At 40.1% G+C, this 24,143-nt stretch overlaps 1 protein-coding gene across 5 annotated transcripts in view; it reads right to left on the bottom strand.

The window, feature by feature from the left end:
* Positions 1–24,143, bottom strand: part of NSMCE2 (NSE2 (MMS21) homolog, SMC5-SMC6 complex SUMO ligase) — a 131,770-nt gene that overhangs the window by 100,562 nt on the left and 7,065 nt on the right. For all 5 annotated transcript variants that reach the window (XM_057429847.1, XM_057429846.1, XM_057429845.1 and 2 more), the window contains one exon: positions 2,556–2,662. In XM_057429847.1, the coding sequence (XP_057285830.1) occupies positions 2,556–2,662 (107 nt within the window). The remainder of the gene's footprint in view (positions 1–2,555; positions 2,663–24,143) is intronic.

A 24,143-nucleotide genomic window follows, 5' to 3' on the forward strand; every position in this document is an offset into this window, starting at 1 on the left:
CCCTGCGCAGTTCCGAGGCATGGCACATACCTATCCTCCCAAAACAAAGCACTAGCTGTTATTTTTTGGAGAACAGAATGTATCTGTTCTACTGCAGAAGTTTATTTCTCTACTCTTACTAATAAAGGCTTGCTCAGGATCCTGGCAGTGGAAAGTACAGAGAATTCCCTAAAGCAAGGTATGAAGCAGAGATAGGAGAAGTGTGGCTAGAGGCTAATAGATTAGCCATTATTGACTTTATAATCCACATAGACTCTTAAATGTGTTAAATGTCTTGGAGCTGCACTTTTAAAATGTTAGAAATGAAAGAACTGGGAAGAAGCTTGTTTTAGCAAAGCAAGGAGGAGTGTCTGACACTTAAATGTCACACATAAATGAGCTACATTAGGGAAAAGGGAGGAAAAATAAAAACCAGCCCTTCCAGGACTTCATATTTTTTGCACACAGGCATAGATATGCACACAGCAGATACTGTTGAATCCAGTCTTAAAAGTCATGAATGTATCATTGCCCTACTTACACCCACAAAAATACCTCAAGTTAAACCTGTGCTTAACTTAAAAGATCCTTTCTGAACGCGTCTGAAGTAAACAGGATTTGTGCTTTGATGGTGAAAGCATGGGCTTAATCTTTATATTCCTGAGGATGAAGAAAGTGTCTTGCTTATACACAGGAACAATAAAAGAAGTCACACTGTTGAAAATCACTTGAAACAATAACACATCACTTAGTTAATAGCTTGCAATCAAAATATAAACCTACTGCATTTCACTCAAGTCTGGATACACATCATTAATCTCTAATGGTGTGAGGACTATGTTATGTTTTACTAGGAATGCTTTAAAAACCATGGATAGTCCAAGTAAAAGGAAAAAGTTCTGATCCATCCAGTTGCTGACAAGTATAAACATGGCGGTCTGCAATTATGGTCACATCTGAGTTGAAATGTGCATTTAAAGACTGCATGGGGAATACTGTACTTAATGCTGTCCTACATCTGCTGATGTAGACACAAGTTTTGACTCCTTTTAAACATGTAATATTTAATTATTTGAATGAAGATTTCTCAGTTAAGTGTCTGACTCAGGGTGATTTAAAAGATTTATTGAAGGAAAACCTTTCCATGAAATAAATCCCACGTAGGTATTACTCAGAGTAGAATTAGTGGAAAACAAATTGCTTTGCTCTCCTGATTTTGTTTTAAAAATAGCAAAAAAGCAATAGCAAGACAGATTTCATTGAAAAGCTCAACATATTTCAGAACACTGATTTCACATCTTCAAGGGAAATCAGGGGTTTGCCTTTTTGATGTAAATCCATACAAAACTGACACCTGAAAGTCTATTTGCAGCCACTAAAAATCAGTCACTTTGAAAGCTGCATTCTCCAAGCATGATGTGGCCCAAAAAAAAGCGAAGTGATCAAGTGCAGAGTGCACTGAAACCGCCCGTTTCAACACCTGGATCTGCCGGGGAGCCTACACTTCCAATACCTGCCTGCCAATGGCCAGGCTGCGAGCGTCAGCAAGGAGCAAACTCAGGAGCCGTTTCCAGGGCGGTCAGGGAAGGACAGAAGCAGCGGCCGCGCACTGGAACCGCGGTAAGGGGGTTACAGAGCCGAGTCCGACAGCCCGGGACCGACAACGAGGGGTTGACAGGAGAGCCGTGAGGCACCATGAGGGGACGGCGGCGCGGGAACGGTGCTGATGGGGGGATGCGTGCGAGCACCACAGAGTCGAGCCCGCGGGGAGCGCAACCGCGGCGCCCCCTAGTGGCCAGTGCTGCGGCCGCCCCGCCGCGCCCCGGCCCTCGGGGTTTTGTTCGCCGTCGCGTTCTGTCCGCGAACGGCAGAACGGGAGGAACGCTCCGAACGCTGGGCTCTGCTGCCTGACCCACGGCGTCCTCCCTCAGCCCGGTCTGCTGACGGCAAGGGGATTCCCAACGCGTGCTCCCCACGCTCCATGCACGTTGCCCCGGCACCTGCCGTGCAACTGTCATCACGCTCAACGAGCCAGCAACCCCCAAACGTGCGGGAATGAGACAGCTCTTGCACACACGGGCAGTCAGGGAGCAAATGAGACCCTTGATGACTGAGCAAACGATTAAGAAGCTCACCCTTTATTAAGCATCAGGACATTCATACAGCAGGTAGGCTTTGGAAACCAGGTTCCGGAAACCAGGCTCCCACTGCCACAACCACTTTATTCCTGAAATCAGCTGCCTCATTCATTATGCAGCTTCCATCCTCCGCAGTACACGAAGCAGGTACCAGCTGAGACTATGGTGTCTTAACTACAGATCCCCAGTCATCCCCAAAGCACTGCTCATCCCATATCCCAACAGGTACAGGAGTTTTGTGGGGAGCAATTAGAAACTGCATCACACAGCATGCGAGCTGGTTAGAAAAATTAACAGTTGTACTGGCAACTTCAGTACTTTATGACTGTCAAAGATGCCTCTTCCTATGTATTATTTTAATGTAACATTTGTATCTATTGAAAGATAATGTTTAAATAAGGACATGCTTTCGTAACTTTGGCGTAAGTGGCAGTTTACCTGATTCACCGTTTCTTCAATTGCCCTCATATAATGATTAAGTTCTCTGTCCATTGCAGCATATTCTATCATGACTTTCTCCATGCTGTTAACATCCTCTACATCATCTGCAAAACAAAAAATATTGTACATGGATGATCAGTTACATTGTTTTTAGGCAGCATTTTTTCTTTGCAGATATAGAGACAAGTATTAATGCCGCAAATATCTAAAGCATCTGTAAGGCACGGCAGGTGCTTTCAAACTCTTCGGCATTACTTTTTGCCTATTTTGCAGCTGTGGACCTTGCCATTTCTTGGGTAACTTGAACAAACAGCTTACTCAGAAAGACACTTCCCTGGTTTCATGCGAACAAGAGAGAGTGTGTGTGATTTCATCTACCAACACCTAGTCATTAGGCAATCGGGATATTTTCTGCAAAAGTTATATTTCATGACTCATCACACTGCCTCAGAAATAGTCAGAAGAGACTTAAATGCCCTCTCAGTACAGTATAGTTCAGAGCTATAATTAGACCCCTTATCCCCAATAAACATAGTTACTGAAAAATCAAAACAGAGCCAGCATTTTATAACACAGGAAATAATGGGATACTGAATAGCATTGGTGAATCAAGCAGTAAAATTTTAATTGCCAGTGAAAATCAATGAACACCGGACATGTGCTTAGTAATTCACATCCACTTTTATTCTCTTCTGCATTTCTCCTAATCTCACTCCTTTCCTCTCTAACTACACCTCTGCTTTCCCATTCTAATGTTGCTGTGCATCTACTTAGCTGGATAAGGACCCTTCACAGATGCTACAGGGCTGAACAGCCACAGCTGTATCTCCTGACACATGCATGTACCACACTGAACACTGCCAGCTGCGGGAGGACTGCCAGCCATGAGCCCCTCACCCTTAGAAATTAGAAACACAAGTTTCTGCTCCTCCTGCTCCCATTATTCCTACCCTGCAGTTCCAGGTAAAGAGAAAACAGCAGAAAGCAGCTGGAAGCTGTGAAAGAGCCCCAAAATCTGCCATGCAGCATTAGGAGTTGCAATTTCATGGAGTATTCTTCTTTAAAACGAGTTTAAGTAGCCAATCTGTGCTGTTAATTTGAGGCAGAAAATCATGGTAGAGCTTTTTAAATTAGTTTTGTTTGTGAAGAAAATGTCTTCTGATCTGGCAAGCTAGTGCGCTTCCTAAGCTGCTAACTATATTAATATGCTAGAGCACAGAAATCTCTCTCTGCAGAAAGCTGACATAAAGCATTGTATACGGCCGTCTCAGCTTGAGGGCAAAATCTGATGTGTTGCTGAAACACATCACCGAGGGAAAGGAGCTTCTCACCATATGAAAAAAAAGATGCATCCAGGAGACAGAAGGAAAAGCGCTAAGATGTATTTACACCAAAAAGTTACATAATAAGCCATACTATTTTGTGAACGTGGCAATTAGAGTCATGATGTTTCCCTTAATTAGATACAGGCTTGGTATGTATCCATTTTTCATTAAGCAGATGAATGGATGTTGCAGACACAATCTTGGCATTCCTGCAGTTTTCTTCTGAATAATCAGCATTTCCCTCTCCCTTTTCCCTTCCCTCCCACCCAATTTCCATATCCTATCGGGTAACTATGATCATGCTCTTTTTCCTTCCTGCTAGGAAGCATATGAAGTGCCTCCTTCAAGGCTGACACAAATGGCACTCCATGAATCACAGGAAAGGTTTGTGTAGCAAGGAACTGTCATTCTCCTCCCATGGTCAAAATGAATCATATCCACGACATAAGGAAAGTACTGTGGCGTAAATCTTTTATTTTTCAGGGGAAGAGAAGTGCATTGTAAAACACCAAGAGAGCTGTATCAACGCCCTCTTTCCTAAAAGTTACAAAAAGCTTTAGGTAAAGAATAATAATGTTACAACTTGAGAGATGCATTAAAATAAAGCTCAAAGGGGTGGAACAGAGCTCAGGTATGAGGGATATTAGCTGTAAATACATCCTGCCCTACATTCTTCATGTACTGACCATTCCACCTATCCACTGGCTTGTTTTAAGTCCCTGTGATGTTCAGTGCTGTTTCCCATTGCTATTCTTTTATGCACATAAAGTATGTCATACATACTGGAAAACTGCTGAATGTGTCACTAACCCATGATCATAGCCTGCCCTTGAAGGCGTTATGGACATAAAGATAGATCTGAAGGACTGTATACAGGTCAGCTGTTCTCCATCTCCTATTTCTGCTCTTTGACAGATATTAGAGTCCATTTTCTATCTGCAGTTCAATCCATAGTCCAAAGTGCTGAAAGCTAAGAGAAAATGTCTCATGTTGTTCCCATCCACTTACCTCCCCATGTCCTAAACAACATTTAAAAGAAAACTTACATTACAGGCTATTCTACTTGTCTTTAAAAACCTCTCCTTGTCTCACATTACACACTGCAATAACCTGCTGAGCATGGCTGCTCTGCTCCCACCACGCTCTCCCTTCCCCTGATGAGCTCAGAGCACTTCTGCTCCTCCCTGGTAAGGAGCAGATGCAGAGCAGAGCTTAGGTGCACATGATAACAAGCTGTGGGTGACTGCGTGGGGATATAAAGTTTTACAGCTCATCAAGGCAGGAATCCCAGTACCTTCAACGTTTCCTTACAACAGACGCCACCACAGATTTATCAGAACACACCCGCTGACCTGATCTTACCGGGGAACAAGAAATGAGGGAAAAGAAAAAGTATTTAGATTAGATACAAGGAAAAAGTTCTTCCCTTTGAGGGTGCTGAGGCACTGGCACAGGGCACCCAGAGAAGCTGTGGCTGCCTCATCCCTGGAAGTGCTCAAGGCCAGGTTGGACAGGGCTTGGAGCAACCTGCTCCAGTGGAAGGTGTCCCTGCCCATGGCAGCGGGTTGGAACTCGATGAGATTTAATGTCCATTCCAACTCAAACCATTCTATGATTCTAAAGATGTATTGCTCCTCTCCACCTTCCTACAACTCACTCTCCCAAATCCCACCAACCCATTAGTTTAACAGCACTACAATATTAAGAAGCATCAAAATTTAATAATCATATCAAGCTTTTGAAAGATTCAACAGGCACTGTCCACTATGCACTCTGCAAGCCCTGCTGCTACTTTTATTTCAGTTGTAGGGAGGGCAGTAGAGATTGATGGTAAAGAGATTCAAAGCACTGTCTTCCAGCAGACTGCAACCACATTATCTGCTGAATAGCCTCCAGCCAGACTCCAGCTACAAAGCCAGCTAACTCTCCCAAGTACTCAAACCTTGCACTCTGCAGGCCAACAACCTAGCTCAACATCAAAATCAAAGGCTGGATCAGTGCCTTTCTGTTATCTGATCAAAATTTATCCTAATCTAGTTTCTAATTCATATCTTAGGAATGCATTCCAAACCCTCTGCATCTGCTTTTAGCTACTGCCACAAAATACCATCGAAGTTGCATACTATAGTTAAGTCTCCTTGTTATCTAGGCTAAATATGTTGAGTTTAGTAAGCGTTTCTCCACAAGTCCTTATCCTCACCACCCAGAGATTATACATTTTGCAATATTATATCTTTTACTCACAGAAAGCCTAGTTCAAGGCCATAATTGTAATTTTCAAAGGCGCACGTGCATCATCTTAAAATTAGCTGGCTGAATATGGACACTTCATGAATTCCAGCTTGCAGGACTTTATGATCCCTTTTCATCATGAAAACAAGGATACTATTCTGAAAAGTCTTCCCAGATATTAAATAACAAAATTACATAAAGACACTAGCAAGAGTTCAATTTCTCATTTCCAGTGAGACCAAACTGATCATGCTCAGCTGCTTTGTTGCTGATTCAAACTGAAATCAATCAGGGCTGGGTTACATATTATGAACCCCGCAGTGTTAAAACAGAAATCGCAATAACAGAATAGAGTCAAGTCAGTGCTGGTTTAATACTCCCTGTATTAACACTCTCCTAAAATGCCAACCGCTTTTCCAGAACTTGCATTTCCTTCTAACGTGCGAGTTCTTATTTACTTGAGTTCCCTGTATACATCCACAAGCCAACACAACTTCTCAAGATTTATCAGAAGTACCTCTTTTTCTCTGCAAAAGTTACAACATCAGTATTTGCTTATTTAGGGTATTACAGCTGTCCTGCAGCCAACAGAAGCAGTCTGTGGTGGAAGTGAGTATCTCAAACACAAAATAGTCTGGAATACCATAAAATTACAGGAAAGATCTAAGTCTACAAATATAACAGTCCTTAAAGTGAATGTTTAAGCACAGACAACACAGATTAACATAAATACATCTATAAACACTCTCGTATCTTTATAGTATTGGCTAACAAAAGTTAAACTTTCAATGTAAAGAAAACAGGACAGTCAGTTATGCCTCTTGTACTACATATTAGATCAATTTGACTTTCAAAGCTACACACTGTTTTTTCTATCAGGCTCTCCCAGCACTCAAGGCAGAGGAGGAATGGTGTACCATTGCCCATAAATTTTGACAGTAGATTTCAGACTTTTAAAACACATGTAACACAAACATCTGTCACTTGAGCCAATAGCAACAGCAGTAGTAGGCAGTTGTCTTCATACGCACCAGGAGCAGATAAAATACACACTTTGCCAGCAGGTTTCACGTTACTGCTGACAGCAGAGGAACACAAGCTCCCCAACTCTTTGATTTAGCTCCATGCTCTGGAGGAGAACGTACATTCTTAATTCAGGATACAGCTAAGCATTTTTGTTGTTGTTTTTAGCAAGTACTTCATTTTCAACACCAAAAGCGCAAAGACACCCTCTGTGCCCCCAGTTTTGGTCTATTCAAAACTGTCGGTAATTCAAGTTGGACAATACATCTTGAGAAAAACCATCAAACAACCCACTCTCTTTAGGAACAGATTCACAAAACACTTGGAAAAGACAGCAGCAAGATATCCCTCTACTGTCTAGATGCTCAGGAAGTGTGAGGACACAGACCTATGTAGGAGACCACTGCATGTTTCCCTCCATCTACATATGCGGGAACCCCACCACAGTACTTCAGCCTATACAGACCAAGAGAAACTTGAGGAGACTGCTTCTGCAGCACCAAGGGTGCATTTTCATTTCTCCTTCAGATCCATGGACAGCTCCTCAGAAAACTCACACCAAAGGACATTTCTTAGGAAATCTTATCTCCCTGACCCGTAACATATTTGATCTATTAGGCTGCAAAAAAAAAGAGTAGAATGCTACAACATAAAATTCTAAACTAAAAGAAATTAGAATTGATACAAAGGAACATAAATAGACCAGAGAAAACAAATTTCACCTCCTGAATGCAGGTGTCCTCACGTTAAAACCAGAGAAACATCTGAAAGTAGAGTGCCCCAAAATCTCCATGGAGCCCTTTGGATAGCGAGCTAATCATCTGCTAATCAACTGCAATTCATAAGAGAAGAAAAATCATAGCTGATTGGAGGGCCAACAACCATATATAATACGCTTTCATATACACAGAGTCAGGAGACGGAGCATGCACAACTGATTTTTCAGACCAATACCTCCACCTAGATGCCCATAAAAAGTCAGTATGTCTTCCAAATGAGATTACATCAACAAGAGAAAGAGAAACCTAATCTAGGGGGCCCTGCTTGAGCAGGGAGAGGTCCCTTTCAACCTCAACCAGCCTGTGATTCTGTGATATTCCTCTTTATTCAGCAACCTTATCTCTAAACCATTCTTCTGGAAGATGGTTGAATGTTAGTTCAAGTTCAAGTCCTCTCAAGCAAACAAGGAAATTGAATCAGAGCTTCCTATATTCTATCAATTAAAAAAAATCTGAGTTGAAAGAATAAAAGTGAGAGGAGTGTGGGGCTTGTAAAGGAAAAGACCAGCACAGAACACCACCATTACCTGACTGTGCCCGCACTTGCACCAGAACTATCACTTGTGACTGATTTCTAAAGTTCCATCTTATTTTTCCATTTGGCTTCCATTAAGAAATTACAAATCAAACCACAGTACTTGGATTCAGGTCAAGCATTTTGCTGTACCTGAGTTAAGTCTTCTGAGATTTTAGTTCAGAAAGCAAAAGGCCACGCTTTTCAGTCTGGATTTGTTTTACTCAGCAAATGACTGAAAAATATGCTCAATTATACATTTCTCCCTGTTTTGGTTTATTTTTTTAAGTAAGATGAGCCAAGAGCATGTGTTAGATTACAGACTACTCATGACAAAAAACACCCTCATCTTGTGTTACAAACAATTTCCCTGTAGGCTATGAGAGTCTGAAATGGGAAGAGGTAAGATTCAGTGACCCAAGAGGCTCCTGCCAATCCCATGGAAATGAGACCCAAGAACATTATATTGTAGCGTCAGAAGTTCAACAGAAACAGACCATGCAGGGTCTGAGTGCCACCCATCTTGGTTGCTGAATGCCCAGTTTCAAACATCTCAAGGGCCCAGCGTTTCCAACGAGTGGGTGCCACACGCATTCTGAAAACAGAGTCATCTCAGAGTGGGCACAGAGAAGCTGAGGCACCCAGTATTACTAAGCCCTTGTGAAAATACCTTACTATATTATTCTATAATAATCATGAAACTTTTGCTCAACATGAAACTCTCTTAAACCCCATCACCAGCCAAACTAGGCCAACAGTGCTTTTGAAAGCAACTTACTGTACTACTTTTTTTCTTTGAGACTACCAGGGGAAGGCTAAAAAGTCATAATGATCCCACTTTAGACTTGAGAGCAGTAACAAAGATCTATCTTACCAGATATTTCTGACACAACATCCAAACAGACTGCAACAAACAGAAGGGTAATACCTTCAAACACCTATTGACACTGTGGTAATTCCTAATGAAATAAACAGGGTTCTCACGGAGAGTTTGATTTAGCAAAACACTCCAACATGCGCTGACATGCTTTGCTGTGTAAAATTCAAAGTAAAATACTATTTAACACCAATAGAGATGGTTTAATTTAGGCTGAGGCACACAAATAATAAAGTCATCAACTAATTCGTCACAAGTAAACAGTTTGCTATGGAAAAAAAAAAAAGAGAAAAAGGTCTTTGTATCACAGCTACATATTTTTTGCTACTGTAACCTCTGTATTTGATGCCACACATTCAGCACCAAGACATGAATACAGGTAATGTCTACACACTTCCCCAAACGAAAACGGATGGATGATTGACTAAATATCGAATTCTTTACTGTGAGGATAGTGACGGACTGGCACAAGTTGCACAGAGAAGCCGTGGATGCCCCTTTCCTGGCAGTGTTCAAGGCCAGGCTGGGCAGGGCCTTGAGCAACCTGGTCTAGTAAAGGCAGGGCTGGATCCCCATGGCAGGAGGTTGCACTAAATGATCTTGAATGTCGTTTCCAACCCAAACCATCCTATGATTCTATGATCAAGGCCCATACAATTCTCTCCCTTCGGACAGAAGAGAACGGCACCTGACCAGCACCTCTTCTGCACTCACTGAATTCCAAGGTGATAGTGAGGTTAATCTTACCTATTAGCACATGCTTAATTTTGCAGAAAGACCAACTTGAAGTTAATAAAGACAGCGTGGTAGTAAGCAGAAGCACTGAAAGGAGGATAAAGCATTTACAAGATGCAACAGTTTTGAGAAGCAACTCAAGCTCTCCTTCCCAGGCATTCACCCTTGTTGTTCTCTGTTTCTGCTCTGCTGCCCCTTAGCTAGGATAATACGACTTTCCATGGGGTGGTATTATAGACTGGATTAATGACACAATCCAAGCTAAAAATAGCATTCTGTCCTCCAAAACCAAACCAAACAAACCCCAAACACATGTAACTGAATCTGAGGTGTACATATACAAAGTTGTACCAGGACAATTGAGGGGGTGGCAAACTGTAGCAGTGCGGAGTTGGGGGGTGGAAAAACTTCTTGGTCCAACTAGTTTGCCAAGAAAAAGGTAGCAAAACCACACCTGTATTTTCTAAGCAAGTAAAAGGCACATGTTATCTTCACAAAGAAAGCTGACAAATCTCTAATAAAACAAAGAACAAAACCCCCTCTGTTTTACTAACTATATATATATCTATATATATGTCTGCCTCTCTTCTCAGTGGATTTCAATGTATGATGAAATTAAGGTTGAAAACAGCATTCACTAATAATTTTAATGGGAAAGGATTTTCCTATGACTAAGAAGCTTCTTGCCTGTGGAGGCGTGGGCATGCCTACACCACACAGTGGAGCACAGTTCTGAGCCCTGAGCTGCTGCTGACCTTGCCTTCCTCAGAACCAGGGATGGGAGGGCTGGGAGTATTTAAAACTAAGGGTCTGGTGCTGTCCTCCCCATCCCCACATCCTCCTCTCAGAACCTGACATGGTAATATTAGAATCTGGGCAAAAATGTTCTTGGCATATTTTCCCTCTCAAGGAACAGTGAAATATTCGTTAAGGTGTTGTAATTGTAACTCTCTGATCCCTCAGAATGCTTTCTAAAAGTACTATTTCAGATTGTTTTATTTCAAGATGTTTAATGGGCATTTACAGTCTCCATAAAAGATTCGCAGGCTGCTTTATCACTGATTTCCACTGGAAAGGAATGCAGCAAAATCACTTTTTTATTATTTCTTACAATTCCAATAAGTTAATTTCCAACTTGTCAGAACTTTCTTTATAAGAAGCACAATTTCTTCTGTATTACACAAAATCTCTACTTGCACATTATTAATTCTAGAGAGATAACACACTCCTTTTTTGTTTACAAGTCAACTCTGTTAATGTTTTCTGTTGTCAATAGCCAATTCTCCCCTTATTTTAAACTGCATTGACAGGTGGATGATAAATATTTTAGTGTGCACTGCAAGTCTGTCTCTAATGAAAGGCACAGTTATCCAGCAGTGAACAATACCATTAGGTTTTTCAGAAAAAAAAAAAGCTGTGCTTGAGTTAATGAACCTATTACATTTCTCATCTCAGAGAAGCTCATTCAAAGTGCACCTTCATCACACTAAATCCAGCAGTTACTTGGAATTTCTACCATTTGAAGGAAAAAGGAAATGGGCTGGAAAGACATTTCAGTAAAAAATAAAAGTCATTAAAGAAAGGAAAATAAACCCTTTTCATCCAAGACCTTCAGACTTCTCATAAACAGTACTTCTCTGTCCGCAATTAGAAGCAGTCTAGCTCAGAGACCAAGCTAACAAGCCCTCATCAGAGCTTATTTAATCAGATATAATGTTTCAGTAAATACAACTATCTCACATCTGGGTTCAAGCTACCATAATATCCAAGTCTGGTGCAGATAGATCCAATTCAAAATCTAATTGCATAGACTAGACATGCTGCATGTGGCACCACAAGAAACCGGAGGCACATGCTGCATCACCAATGGCCTGGCCAGAAAACAGGGCCATGACGTAGGACTGTGGGTGCAGTTTCAGAACAGAGGCAGTCTCACTCTCGGTCCCTCATTGCATACTCCCTTCATACTTTAAGTGTCAGTACTAGTGCTTGTGTGTGAACTACTCAACAAACTGGTCCCACTAAAACAAAGCGAGCTGTTCTTTCTAATGCAAGCAAAGCCTGATGAGCAGCCTGCAGTGTGCATGAGCTCTAGGACAAGTTTAAGCAGTAGGACACGTATCAAACAGGAAGGTTAAGACTAAGATAATCCTTCACTTCAAGACGACCCAGCACTGAGTTATTTCAGCTCAGTTCAGTGGTCAGTTATTTCTATTTCCACACCAAAAATACCCACAGAACCCAAACCAAGTTTCCACAACCAACAGCAACAGCTTCATGCAAACACAAACGAACACTCTTCCAGCACTCAAAATCTAACATTATTGACCTAACATGAAACAGCTGAGGGAGGAAAAATGCCAAAATACGCCAGGTTTTTAAATGTCAAATATTTTGATCAGATACTTCCAAACATAATGTCTCTTTTTTCTCTGAACCCACACAGTCTCCCCTTCTACGTTTTTGTATTTCTGCTTCTACAACCCTTGGCACTACTGACTTCAGAATTTAGAGAAGCTAATGAGTAGTCACAGACAGAGCAAGGCTGGACTTCAGCTAATAGCTGGGGCACTCGCTGTATTGCAGCTGCAGCAGCAAGCTGCTGAGGGTGGAAAACCAACGCAGTTTTAGAGTCAGCTTTTTAGACAAGTCTGGCGAGCAGAGAACTCCACGTTCTACACCACTGTGGGCTGAGCAGTGATGTGTCTTACAACAGAGCTGACACTGGTCCCCATACATAAAGGCATAATAAACAGAGGATAAATCAGATTCAAAACATACAGCTAATAATGGAAAGTTTTGAATTTTTAGATCAGAAACACTGATCTGTTAGGTTATTAGAAATGGAGAAGCTTAGTAGAAAGAGATGTAAATATCATCTCCAAAGTTTGTTGTAAAGATAAATACTTGCATATGCTTTGGATATTTTCCAGTTTCTGTTGAACAGAGCTAACAGAGAGAACACAAGGTTAAACTAAACGAGTTTAGAAAAACGGTGTCTCATGCAAGCAAAGGTCAAGTGATGTTCCCACAAAACATCCAGTTCAGCATTAATCACCTATTGCTATGTACCTGAAGTGCTAACCAAGCAGCAGTAGCAAAGCTAGGACTTAGAGAGCCCATAATTCCTCAATATGAAAAAACAAACAAACAAAACCTAACACAAGAAAACCAACCCACAACCTAATCCTCTTAACACAGACAAGGCAAAGACTGCACACAAACTGCAAGCATAATGAAAACCAGCAATTCATTCTGCCTCTAGCAGGCCTCCTTTGCATAAAACCTCACTGTGAATTGGCAGATCTCCTCTTTTTGGCATGGATTACTGCTATGTGGCATTCATTCTGTTGCTTGCATACTGGTAAGTGACAGAGCTAAATCTTTCCATTGCTGGAATTTCATTTCCAACATACTTCATACAAAAATTTCTCCTGCTATGAGGAGCAGGAAGAAGCATCATGTGGAAAATGCACATCTCGGTGCAAAAAAGGGCAATGCAATTCTGTATTCCCTGGGTCTCTCACATATGCAGAAATACTTGTGATTTTGAGAGGAAGCAGGAATTTGTTTGATGGCTTACAGTACACCACAGATGATGGTCTCTCAGCATGTTTTTAGATAATGCGGTTATCTTTGTCTGTAGTAGGAAATAAGTAGCTTTGTGGGGGCCTGATGGCATTTAAAGGGGTAGTTTTGAAAGGAAAAGGAATATAAATTGAATCAGAGTGTGGTAATGTTCTGTAACTAGATAGCAAAAAGTAGAAGGCTCCCTCTGTTCAGTGCTTAAACAGAACTGGTGACGAATCACACAGCTATCAGACATTGTGTTATTAAAGGAAGTTAAATTCAGAACCATATGACTATGCTTGAGACTTGTGTAGCTGACATGTACTAGTTGAGAGAATTGTCTCCCATTGATACCAATATGCTTTTGAATTCTGTTCAATCTAAAATCTGGTTTTCTATAAAAGTGAATGGGCCAAATCTGTGCACTAAAATAAGTATGTTCAGTGGAGAAGTCTTGATTACCTTGAGACACCAAGGCACACTACGAATCTCCAACAAAGCATGGATAAGAGATTCTCCGATACTGAATGGTATCTATGATAAGAGAATCAAAAGATACTGAAGAAATACAGAGTGAGCTATGGCATACCTTATTCACTTAAAGAAACAGCTGTGAATTACATCCACACCCACAGGTAATAAACTTTAAAAAATAAGTCTTATGAAAATGTCACATTAATCTACCCATACAGTAAGAAGTCTCCTCACCCACTGCTTACTAAGATGATTAGTAAGGAAATCACAAGTTAAACTTTATTCATCTGCTTAAGAAAAATAGGAAAGAGGTTGCAAGGTTGATTTAACTCAGAAGATATTATTGTCACTTGACATTTACATGCGATGTATAATTCCATTCCCACTTACAGTCTGGGGAAAGCCTGTTAAAATACTTCCTTAATGTGTGAACACTTCTTTGAATTGTGTTCTTTTCATCTGCCACTTTCTCCTTAAGCCAGCTGGCTTCTTTTGTTAAGTACTTAGCAGTTTGAGATTGTCACCTTCTATTAAGTGCTACTGCACACACATATTTCAGAGCACTCTATGGCATTTGTTGATAATGCCAAAATAGAAAGAAGGTTCATACACCTTTATATCTTGAACAACTCTACTGTGAGATTAATCAGAAAGACCACCTCTTTCTTCTCATTTTCAGCCCATGAACCAGTCTTCCTTCTGTTTATATGCCAGACTACTCTTCCCATTTGCAAAAGCTAACACCTTTGTGGAAACTACAGAAGTTGCTTAAATGGGAAACATCATTAAGAAAGCATTTAAATCTTTTTCGTCATCCAGCGCATGATCAGCATACTGTCTGGATTAATTCTTTTGCTGTGGCTTTCTTATCCCTTACCTCTCCTCCTCTATTACACACATTTCTTTACCACTTGCTCTTCTCCCCTTCTCTTCCACCTCAACCAGTTCCCCACTCCTGCTCTTTTTTTTTGCCCTGAGCACTTGCTAGTCTGGTTTTTGATTCTTTATCAGTGATATCTTCCTGGTGATCATGGTCTTTGGGCACCACCTTCTACTTTCTTCCATCTTTTTATATAATAGCAGTTCTAACAAATTCATGATTGTTGATCTTTTATTGGCATAAAAGTCCATTAAAACACATAACCCTCCCCCAACTGAAACAACAATAACAAAAATGACATAAGCTCATTAATAGTAACTGCTATGTAGTGCAGTTTGGGAACTAGCCTAATGCAAACAACACCTGAAGGAGTGACTGGGGAAGCAATGTGATTGACGGAAGGTTACCTGGCTATTACTGTATGCCCTAAACAGATGGTTGTGCTGTATGATGCTCAATGATGATAGCCAGACCCTTGTTCAACATCTAAATAGGGGTACAGGGATTGCTCTGTTTTTGTTTTTTTTTTTAAAGGGCCTGATTGTATACTGACAATTTTGCAGATGAATCCCCATCTTCATATAGCACATAGTGTATGATTTAGACAAAGGCTCTTTCTAGACCAACAAGCATGAGACTAAATCCTGCTAATTGCATTCTCCCTCAATAAGCTCTTTTAGTATTTCAAAGAAAGAGCAACACAAATTACTCAATGCCTGGAAAGTGTGACTTGCATCGAGACTGACTAAAACAGCTCAACTTGCAAATTTGAAGAGATGCTAAAGCTGACTTGCTCATGACCTACAAGTACCATCCTAAAGATTTCTGAACATATTGGACTCTTTGATTATCAGACAGAAACCAAAGAGCCAGTGCTTGAAAACTGAAACAAAGCCAACGAAGAAAGAGAATACAAGGTTGACGTGTTTATTCAGAGGTGGGATGGAGTCTCTGTCACTTTCACTGGACCGGGGCTTTCACTGTAAATTTTCTTTCTATGAGCAGTTTTAGCAATACATTTTTTGAATCCATGTAATATTTTCTCTCTTCACAAGTATTATTTACTGACCCACAAACAGACGTCAGATTATTCTGCCATAGACATGGCTGCAGGATCCAGTCATAAATTTCATCTAAGTAAGTGCACATCTTCACTTAGTCCCCTGTATATATTTTAATAGTTCAAACCATTTCATATCACCTGGTTCTTGGAGACATGATATTTCCTATTTGTTAATTTACAAAAGGTAAAGATGTCATCTTTGCAAGGCTGTTGTTTTCTGCTGCTTCTTATTTCCCCTGCACACGTATTTTTCCTGGCTACCTATATCCCACCTTTTCTATCTCCTACCTTTTCTTTTTTTTTTTAACCTACCACCATAACAGAAGACTCATTCCACAAGCACAGAAGACACAAGCAACAACAGAAGTTAATATCTATGAAGGAGTTTGATATATTCAGATGTTCATACATCCTCTCAAAGCACTCCTGACACCTCTTTTTATAGAAGAGAAACTGACACCTAGTGAACTTCAACGACTTGCCCAAGGCCACAGTGCAATGCCAGCTTGAAAGCACAATTATTCCTAGCCTGAAGCAAAATCAGACTTGGAGCATCTCAGTTCCTTTATCTCTTTCCTGTAATGCTATTAGGAGTTCCTCATTCTTCTTGAGAGAAAGAGCGGGGAAGGAGGGGGCGAGGAATGAGAAAAGAAGGAAAAAAATAATCAGTGAAAAGTACAATAACAAATATTCTAACTCTACAGTCTGGACAACCAACCTCTGCCTGTCTTCCAAAGGCTGGAATTTCATAGGTCTCAGTATCAGCAATTGTAAGGAACACACAAGTCTTCCATGTGATTCTGACTGATAAAGCAAACATTTCCATTTAAATTCGTGGAATTTAATCAGTACATATTACAATCTTCATTCTTCACTAGAGTGTCATCAGGCTGGATAATACTGGTGTCAATGCAAACATGTCATAAAACCTGGATTTCAGTCAAAGTGCATTTTTAAGGGGATTTTTAATTATTTTCATCTGGAAGTATTTCAAACCTCGCAAAATTAATTCTATGGGCCCTAACAAAAAAAGTTATTTGAGTATTAAAAAAAGAAAGGTAAAAAAACAGTCACAAGTTCTTGAATTCCTGAAAAGAACAACAAAGAAGAGCAAGGAAAAGAAGGAGGGGAGGGAAAAGTGTCCTGTGTTTATTGATAAACACAGGGGATCAGGATGAAGGTTTCAGAATCACAGAATCACAGAACAGCTTGGTTAGGAAGGGACCTTCAAGGGTCATCTAGTCCAATCCCCCTGCAATAAGCAGGGACATCTCCAATTAGATGAGGTTGCCCAGAATGATCACATCTACGTGAGGGCTTCTTTCATGTTTTGACCAAACACTGAGAACATGTCAGCACAGCACTTACTTTCAGCACAGATAACTCTTTCCTTAATGGAAATAATCAAGAAAAGAAATACAACTGCTTTATATTCTTGATCTTTCTGAGTGCTGCCAACCCTAGGGCTTTTTCTACTTTTGTGGATTCCTCCTCCCTCCCCAGTTATTTCAGCACACAATTAGATCACTGAAAGCTAAATACTCATCTACTTAAATCAATAAAAATTAAAGCCTTCAGAGTGGGTTTTTCAAAGCCCACACTACTTTCTATATATACTGTATGCCTCTACATTTAAACAGGATTTAGCAGTATTTTCTTATTGCCACATTTCTGTGGCAGAAATATGGCGATAAGAAAACGACAGATTAATATACTACAGAGAATATTTTCATAGCATAAATTACTCAGATAAAATATTCCTCTCTGGCTTATGTTCAAAGAGGTTGATTTATCTTTGTGCTAAAGAGCCCACACAAGACCTCTGCAGTACTTCATAGTATTTTGAAGCTGGAACAGACCATTAGGATCATCTATTCTGATCTCATGCATCGTAGAGGCCAAAGAACCTCACCCAGCAATTTCAAGCCTATAACTTACAGCTGTAAGCTCACTCATTCTCTCAAGGTTAACATCACTAGTGTGCAGAGGGTCTGCAAAAAGGTCTGTACAGCATTTAAATCCCACTTACAATCTATTTTGAAGACTGCTGAGAATTTATGAGGTCTACGACACAGAGAAATTTATAGTGACTATGGGTACGTGAGGTAACCCACCAGGTGACTGCAAACCTCCCTAACTCATAACGACCTTTGGGGGAGAAAATTACCCAGTTCCTTCAGAAAATACGCAAGAAAAAAGCATAAATATGCACATATACATATGTATCAATGTATTTGAAACAGACACTATGTGAATACCACCTTCCAAAACTCAAGAAAGAAATTGTGCAGTTTTCATCTGAGCAGTAACAAGAGTTCTGACAAAAACTGAGACTGTCCAGAGCACAACCTCCTGTTCAGGTGTGAGCTGTCAGTACGCTTCCACGAGGGTGCACCAAAGACAGTTATTCAGCAAGCTATCTTGAAATCAAGACTGGATTTCACTCTGAATGATATTCTCTAGTTCAATCACACCATACCAGCTTCATGCAAGGGTAATTGTACAGAATGCAATGATCTGTATTATGCACGAAGTCCAACCAGTACAGCCTTAAAAAAAATCTATGACCTAACGATATGAATTACCTTTCTCCACTATTAATCTTAATCCTCCATTTACACTTTAGTGTTACTAAATGCAAGAGGGCAGTGATAGGGCAGCAACACCTCCAAATCCATTCTTAGAGTGAGTCAGGGTAGCACCAGCACAGCTGAGCACAGCAGGTGACAGAGTAAGGGCACAGGATGTAGGAAAAGGCTTTGCTGCCACCTCATGGGTCCTTTCTCCTTCCAGAACTGCAATAGCGGAGGAACAAGGATGCTTGGATGCACTCGGCTTACTTAGTACCCACAAGGAGAAAGAGCCAGCAGAACAAAAGCATGCTGCTTAACACAGATACCTTCCCCTCGCTGCATTCTGTTCTTTTTTGCAGTAAAAATTATAGCTAGGAAATAAGAAGAATCCCACATATTTGTTTCTTCCCACTTTGTAACATTACAGACTACGGTCTGGGTGGTTTCTGGATAAAAATAAAAGAACACAAATCTTTCATTACAAGTCAATTTTTCCAGATTTTGAAACAAGGAACATTTCCAAATTCACATTTTTTTCAGACAGCTTCTTTGAAGAACAGAGCCTTCAGAATTCCAGCAATGGGCTCATCCGTGCTGGCTGTAAATGTTTTAAGTCATTTTTACACCATAAATACTGAAGCTCTGAGACAGGACAAGAAAAAAAACGAATCCAACCCTCTCTTCTCAAAATGTTGGTATTAACTGAAGAGCATAATTCACAAAATGCAATTTTTTTCTCTTCAGAAAAGCTTTTCACAAGAACCCAACCAGTCCTTTCTATTTCAAGAAATAAAATTACCTGAAGCAGAAACACTTCAAGTGTGACACCATTTACCTACTTCAAGAAAACACAGCTATCTCTCTCACTGTTAGCTGAAAGGTTAAATACCTATAAAACAATCCAGGAAGCACAACATAATAAGAGGGTAAGCATAAGTAACAATAAAAAAGAACATCTCTCCTAAAAGAATGAAATCTTAAGCGAGGGATTGGAAGGAAAGAAAAGTTAGTATTCCTGACAAAGGGAACCTGAAGCATTTTATCTCACATAACCCAAAATACAAGTTTACTTTAAAAAACAGGAAATGAACCTTCTCAAGAAGAAAGATGTCATTTTGGTGCCTACACAGAGCTTGCGCATGCCACCAATGAGTACCACAGACGCTGGTGTAGCAACAAAAGAGACCAGTTAAAAAACAGCTTCTGACAGATAAATGTCTGGGGTTAGAAAGAAACTTCCTCTGTGAACAGCTTGGTTTGGCGAGGGAATTCTTGCAGCTTCACAGGAAGCATCTGGTAGAGGCTAACACAGAAGGGTTACTGAACTTCACGGATCACTGGTTTCTCTTCATTTTCTATAGTACCCTCTCTCATAGCTAGGAAACATTTTTGTATAGCAACCATCAGTGAAAAGCCATTTATCGCCAGGATGGACTCTGACATCCTACACTAACATGCTCTAACAGGAAAAAAAGAAAAGAAAAAAATCCTGCAGCCCTCACTTGGAATTCACTCAAACCTAAAGTCAAAGTAAATTCTGACACTGAGGCACACTCTTGGAGATTTCAAATCCAGGTAAGATTGTTCCCTCGTGTCCATATAGAAGAAGCCGATTGCTTAATTCTAATGCTATTCCTATACTGCATTTAAAACTGCTTGCTCTTTGTTTTCCATGAGCAGCTATGTGGGATCACAAGGGAAAACCAAGATCAGATTCTTCATGCAGGGTCCCTACAACACAGGCCACAGCTTTGTGCATTATAAGGCCACTGTGAGGTGGTGAGCAACCTAACAAAATCACAGTTCATACACAAAGAAAAGTAGGATGCACAAGGAAACATCCTGACTTCTTATCTGGACAAGAACAAGATAGCAAGTCACAATTTAGTCCTGCTCATTTCCTCAGAAAGCAGATCTTCATACTGCCTCTTACTCCAGCAGGTTGCAAAGTGTCATTCCAGCCTCATACTATAACCTGTCTATAGGGCAAGTACCTTATGGTTTGATTATTTTTTATGAAGCACGATGATCTCTAACACCATAGAAACTAACAGAAATTGAAAATATCACAAGCATAGGTGTCAGCAGGTTTATTTCTGGATCCCAAAACAATCACATCATGGTCATCTCATGCACAAGAACTTTGCCAGTATTAGGATTCATTATGCTAACGCACTGCAGGAATCCTGCATTTGAATTTTCGATGAAGAATATACTAAGAAAAAAAGGAACAAAGGAAACAAATTAACCAAACCATTTTCTATTCAAACACAGTTCCAACCTTATAATGAATTTTGCACTATCCAAGTAGGAGAAATTTCAGGTCAATGACAGAGAAACTTTCACCAAAATGTCTCTTCCTCTTCAGTGATGAATGAACTTATGGCATTCAAGTCTGACTGTTACAGGTTGCTGCAATGCATCTAGAAAGGCACTGCTTGTAAGAATAATGGATATTCCATAGAAACTCATGAACCAACTGTCTATTAAAAGGCTGCCAATAATGTCATAAACTAGGCTAATTACCTTGTCTAGATTGTCTACACTCCTTCCTATGTCAACAAGGGTCAGCAATGCTCAGAGTGATTCCTGTTTAACACCAGTTTAAGAGAGCAATGAGAGAAATTAAAGTGTGGAGCTAAATCCACATGGAAGGAAGAACCTATGTTACCAACTAGAGTTTAGCTGGCGTTTAAAAAGCATCATGATACAAGGGGATCCAAAGCAATCTGGAGAAAAGAAAGCAGTCATTAAAAAGAAGGCACTGCCCATGTGAGATGCAGAGCAGCACACATGAGGAAAAGCACAGACAGCTCTGGGGCAAGGGGAATAGACAAATGGGATAAGCAGCCGGAATTGAGGTAAGCTCTGCTGGCAGAGACAGCAGGTTATGCAAGAGGAAACAAGCCGACAAGCAGGAAAAGCCAGAGCTGTAAAGGACTAACTTATGCTGGGGAACATGCCAAAGAATGGTATCACTAACACTCTGTAAGACACATGGGCCTGCCCTGTTCATACTGGTGAGCAGAAGAATCCTTCAAAGTGTGGAGAAAGAGAGGAGGAATTGTCAAGCAGCCCCTGATACCGCTACAGGAAAATCACTGCTATGTAATACGGATGGCAAGCAGCCACAAGCAGCAGCTGGCCATGACATTTTAGGGCAAAGTTTTGAAGAAAAAGCAAAGCAGCTAATTTTTTCCCCCAGTATAAAAATAGAGGTCAGGTGTAATAACTGCTTCCCACCCACCTATTCTACACTCCAAGGCCTCTACACTTCACAGTGGGAATGGGATATGCAGTTGGAAGAAAGTCCCAGACATCAAGGAAGCATCCTGCTCTCTACTGGAAAACCTGGCCAGTTAAATCTGTTAATGCTTTAAAATGATTTTTGGAAGTTTTACATTAAGAAGTTCTTATCTCCTTGTCTGTAGTTAGCATAGTCTCCAGATCTCCCAGTTATTTCCTATTTGGACATTCCTGCCAGCTTTGGCTCCAGCCCATCCAAAAGCAACAGTCCCTCTGAAGACCCAGCTGCTGGCCTGGGAGGCTGGAGGTGACCAGGAGTTAGTCTTCTTCATCCCCAGCATTACAATTAATAGACATTGCCAAGCAAGTACTGACTTAGTCAATTCTTTTTTCAATCACACTACTAAAGCTCAAGAACAGACTGAGGCTAAATTTAGGAAGATGCAAATGACAGTCAAACTTAGATGATTTTACTTGCATTATAACTGATTTTGAACAATGTCACCTTCAAATTCACATCTCTATTAAAACTCAAATCCAGCAAAGGATAGAAGTATGTGCTGAAGCTTTAAAATATACAGACAACTCTGAAAGTTGGTGTACTGCTCTGGAATTTCAATGCATCCTTTCCTTCAGTATTTTGCAAGGCTGGATGACAAAATATCCAAGAATGCATTTTGCAGAGGGAGGGCATACTGAAACCAACAGTGCACAGTCTGGTTTTCTGGTTACATGGTTTTTTTTTAATGTTTCCACACCATGATGATGTTCTTGAAAGAAGAGAAAAATATGATCTTTAGAAAATGTCATTATCTAAAATTAATCAGTAGAAAGACTGAGATGGACATGTAAGTTATGGTTTTTAACTCATTAAATAAAATGAGATTTAAATTGGCTGTTCCCCTTTGACATTCAGTTTGGTGAAACCAATTTTCACCTCTAGGTACAGATCCTTAACCCCTTACAGGATCTCTTTAATTTTTTTCCCTTTGCCAGCACATGCTCACACCACCATGAACACGTTCAGTGATAAAAGTTTGCAGGTTCTCAATAGACAGGGAGGTCTTAATCAACAATTCAACTTCATGGGCATCAACAGAGTTACTTGAAAAACAAAAGGCTTTCTAGATCAGATACATTAAAATTATTATTCTTCACCTAAATTAACAGCAGTTAACACAAACTGCTTTATTTTGCTCAAGAGCATACATGTTCATAAATGAGCAATGCCTGACCTGAATACTTAACACTAGTAATTTCACAAATCCATACAGGACTAGAACAAAGTGTTAGTGTTAGTGGACTAAGCAATAGGATCACTGATGAAATTGAATCTTGGTTAATTGCAATTGGCAATGAACCTTACAGTAGTCTCTCATCCTTATGGCACACTGTGAAGAGTGCATTCCTTAGACAAAGAGACTTGGAAATCACTGTAGTTAGAGCTTAAGATTTATCTCCAGAGTGCAGCAGCAGTGAAGAACATGCTAGAAGGCACAAAAGAAAAGGGAGGTAGTACAAAGCTGGGAACAGATTCTGAGTATTTGTACCATTAGAGGCCTAACAGACATTTCAGGCTATTTTAATTCTACTGCAAAGTATTTTCCTTTTGACTTCTTCATGTGAGGTCTGTCGTTATTTACAATTCCAAGTAAAAATCCATATTTCCATATTACCCCTCACTAGGATTCTCAAAACATCTGACAGCATTAAATAAAGCTTAAATGGATGGGAATAACTTTAAATTTACTATTGTGTACTGTAAACTTATGTCAAGAGAACTATCTGCGTAAGTAGAGATTAATGTGAATCTTCCTAGAAATATTATTAAATCTTTCTATTATTTATATGAAATAGGAAAGTATTTTTTATTAGTATTATTATTTTGCAGACAGTAGTAAAACAAACTCATTCAAGGTCATGGAGAATTAGATTAATTGGTACATTCTGTCCTACGTTTCAAAGTGTGGGACCATGTGATGAGAAGCTATAAATCTTTAGAGATCTTCAGTCATCTCAATTGCAATTCATGGTCATGAAACTTATTCCCTTGCTTTTCTGGATTTCTTTGACCACTATTTATTGCAATGCTACAATGTTTAATTATTTAATTGAACCCCTCTTCCCCCATCAGCTTCTCTAACTGTTGTTTATACTACTCAGAATAGCTGTGTCCAGTGAGATTACTTTATCTCTCCAGAACTGAAAGACAAAACCTATTGGGAAAAATACCAAGTTAATAGGAACTGAGCACAATTAATGTGTAGGGGAAGAAAAGGCAAAGAGCCCCAAAC

Source organism: Pezoporus wallicus, unplaced genomic scaffold, assembly GCF_028554395.1.
Source record: "Pezoporus wallicus isolate ANWC-B61680 ecotype Strahan unplaced genomic scaffold, APGP_CSIRO_Pwel_v1 contig_7545, whole genome shotgun sequence".
NCBI classification, from domain to species: domain Eukaryota; kingdom Metazoa; phylum Chordata; class Aves; order Psittaciformes; family Psittacidae; genus Pezoporus; species Pezoporus wallicus.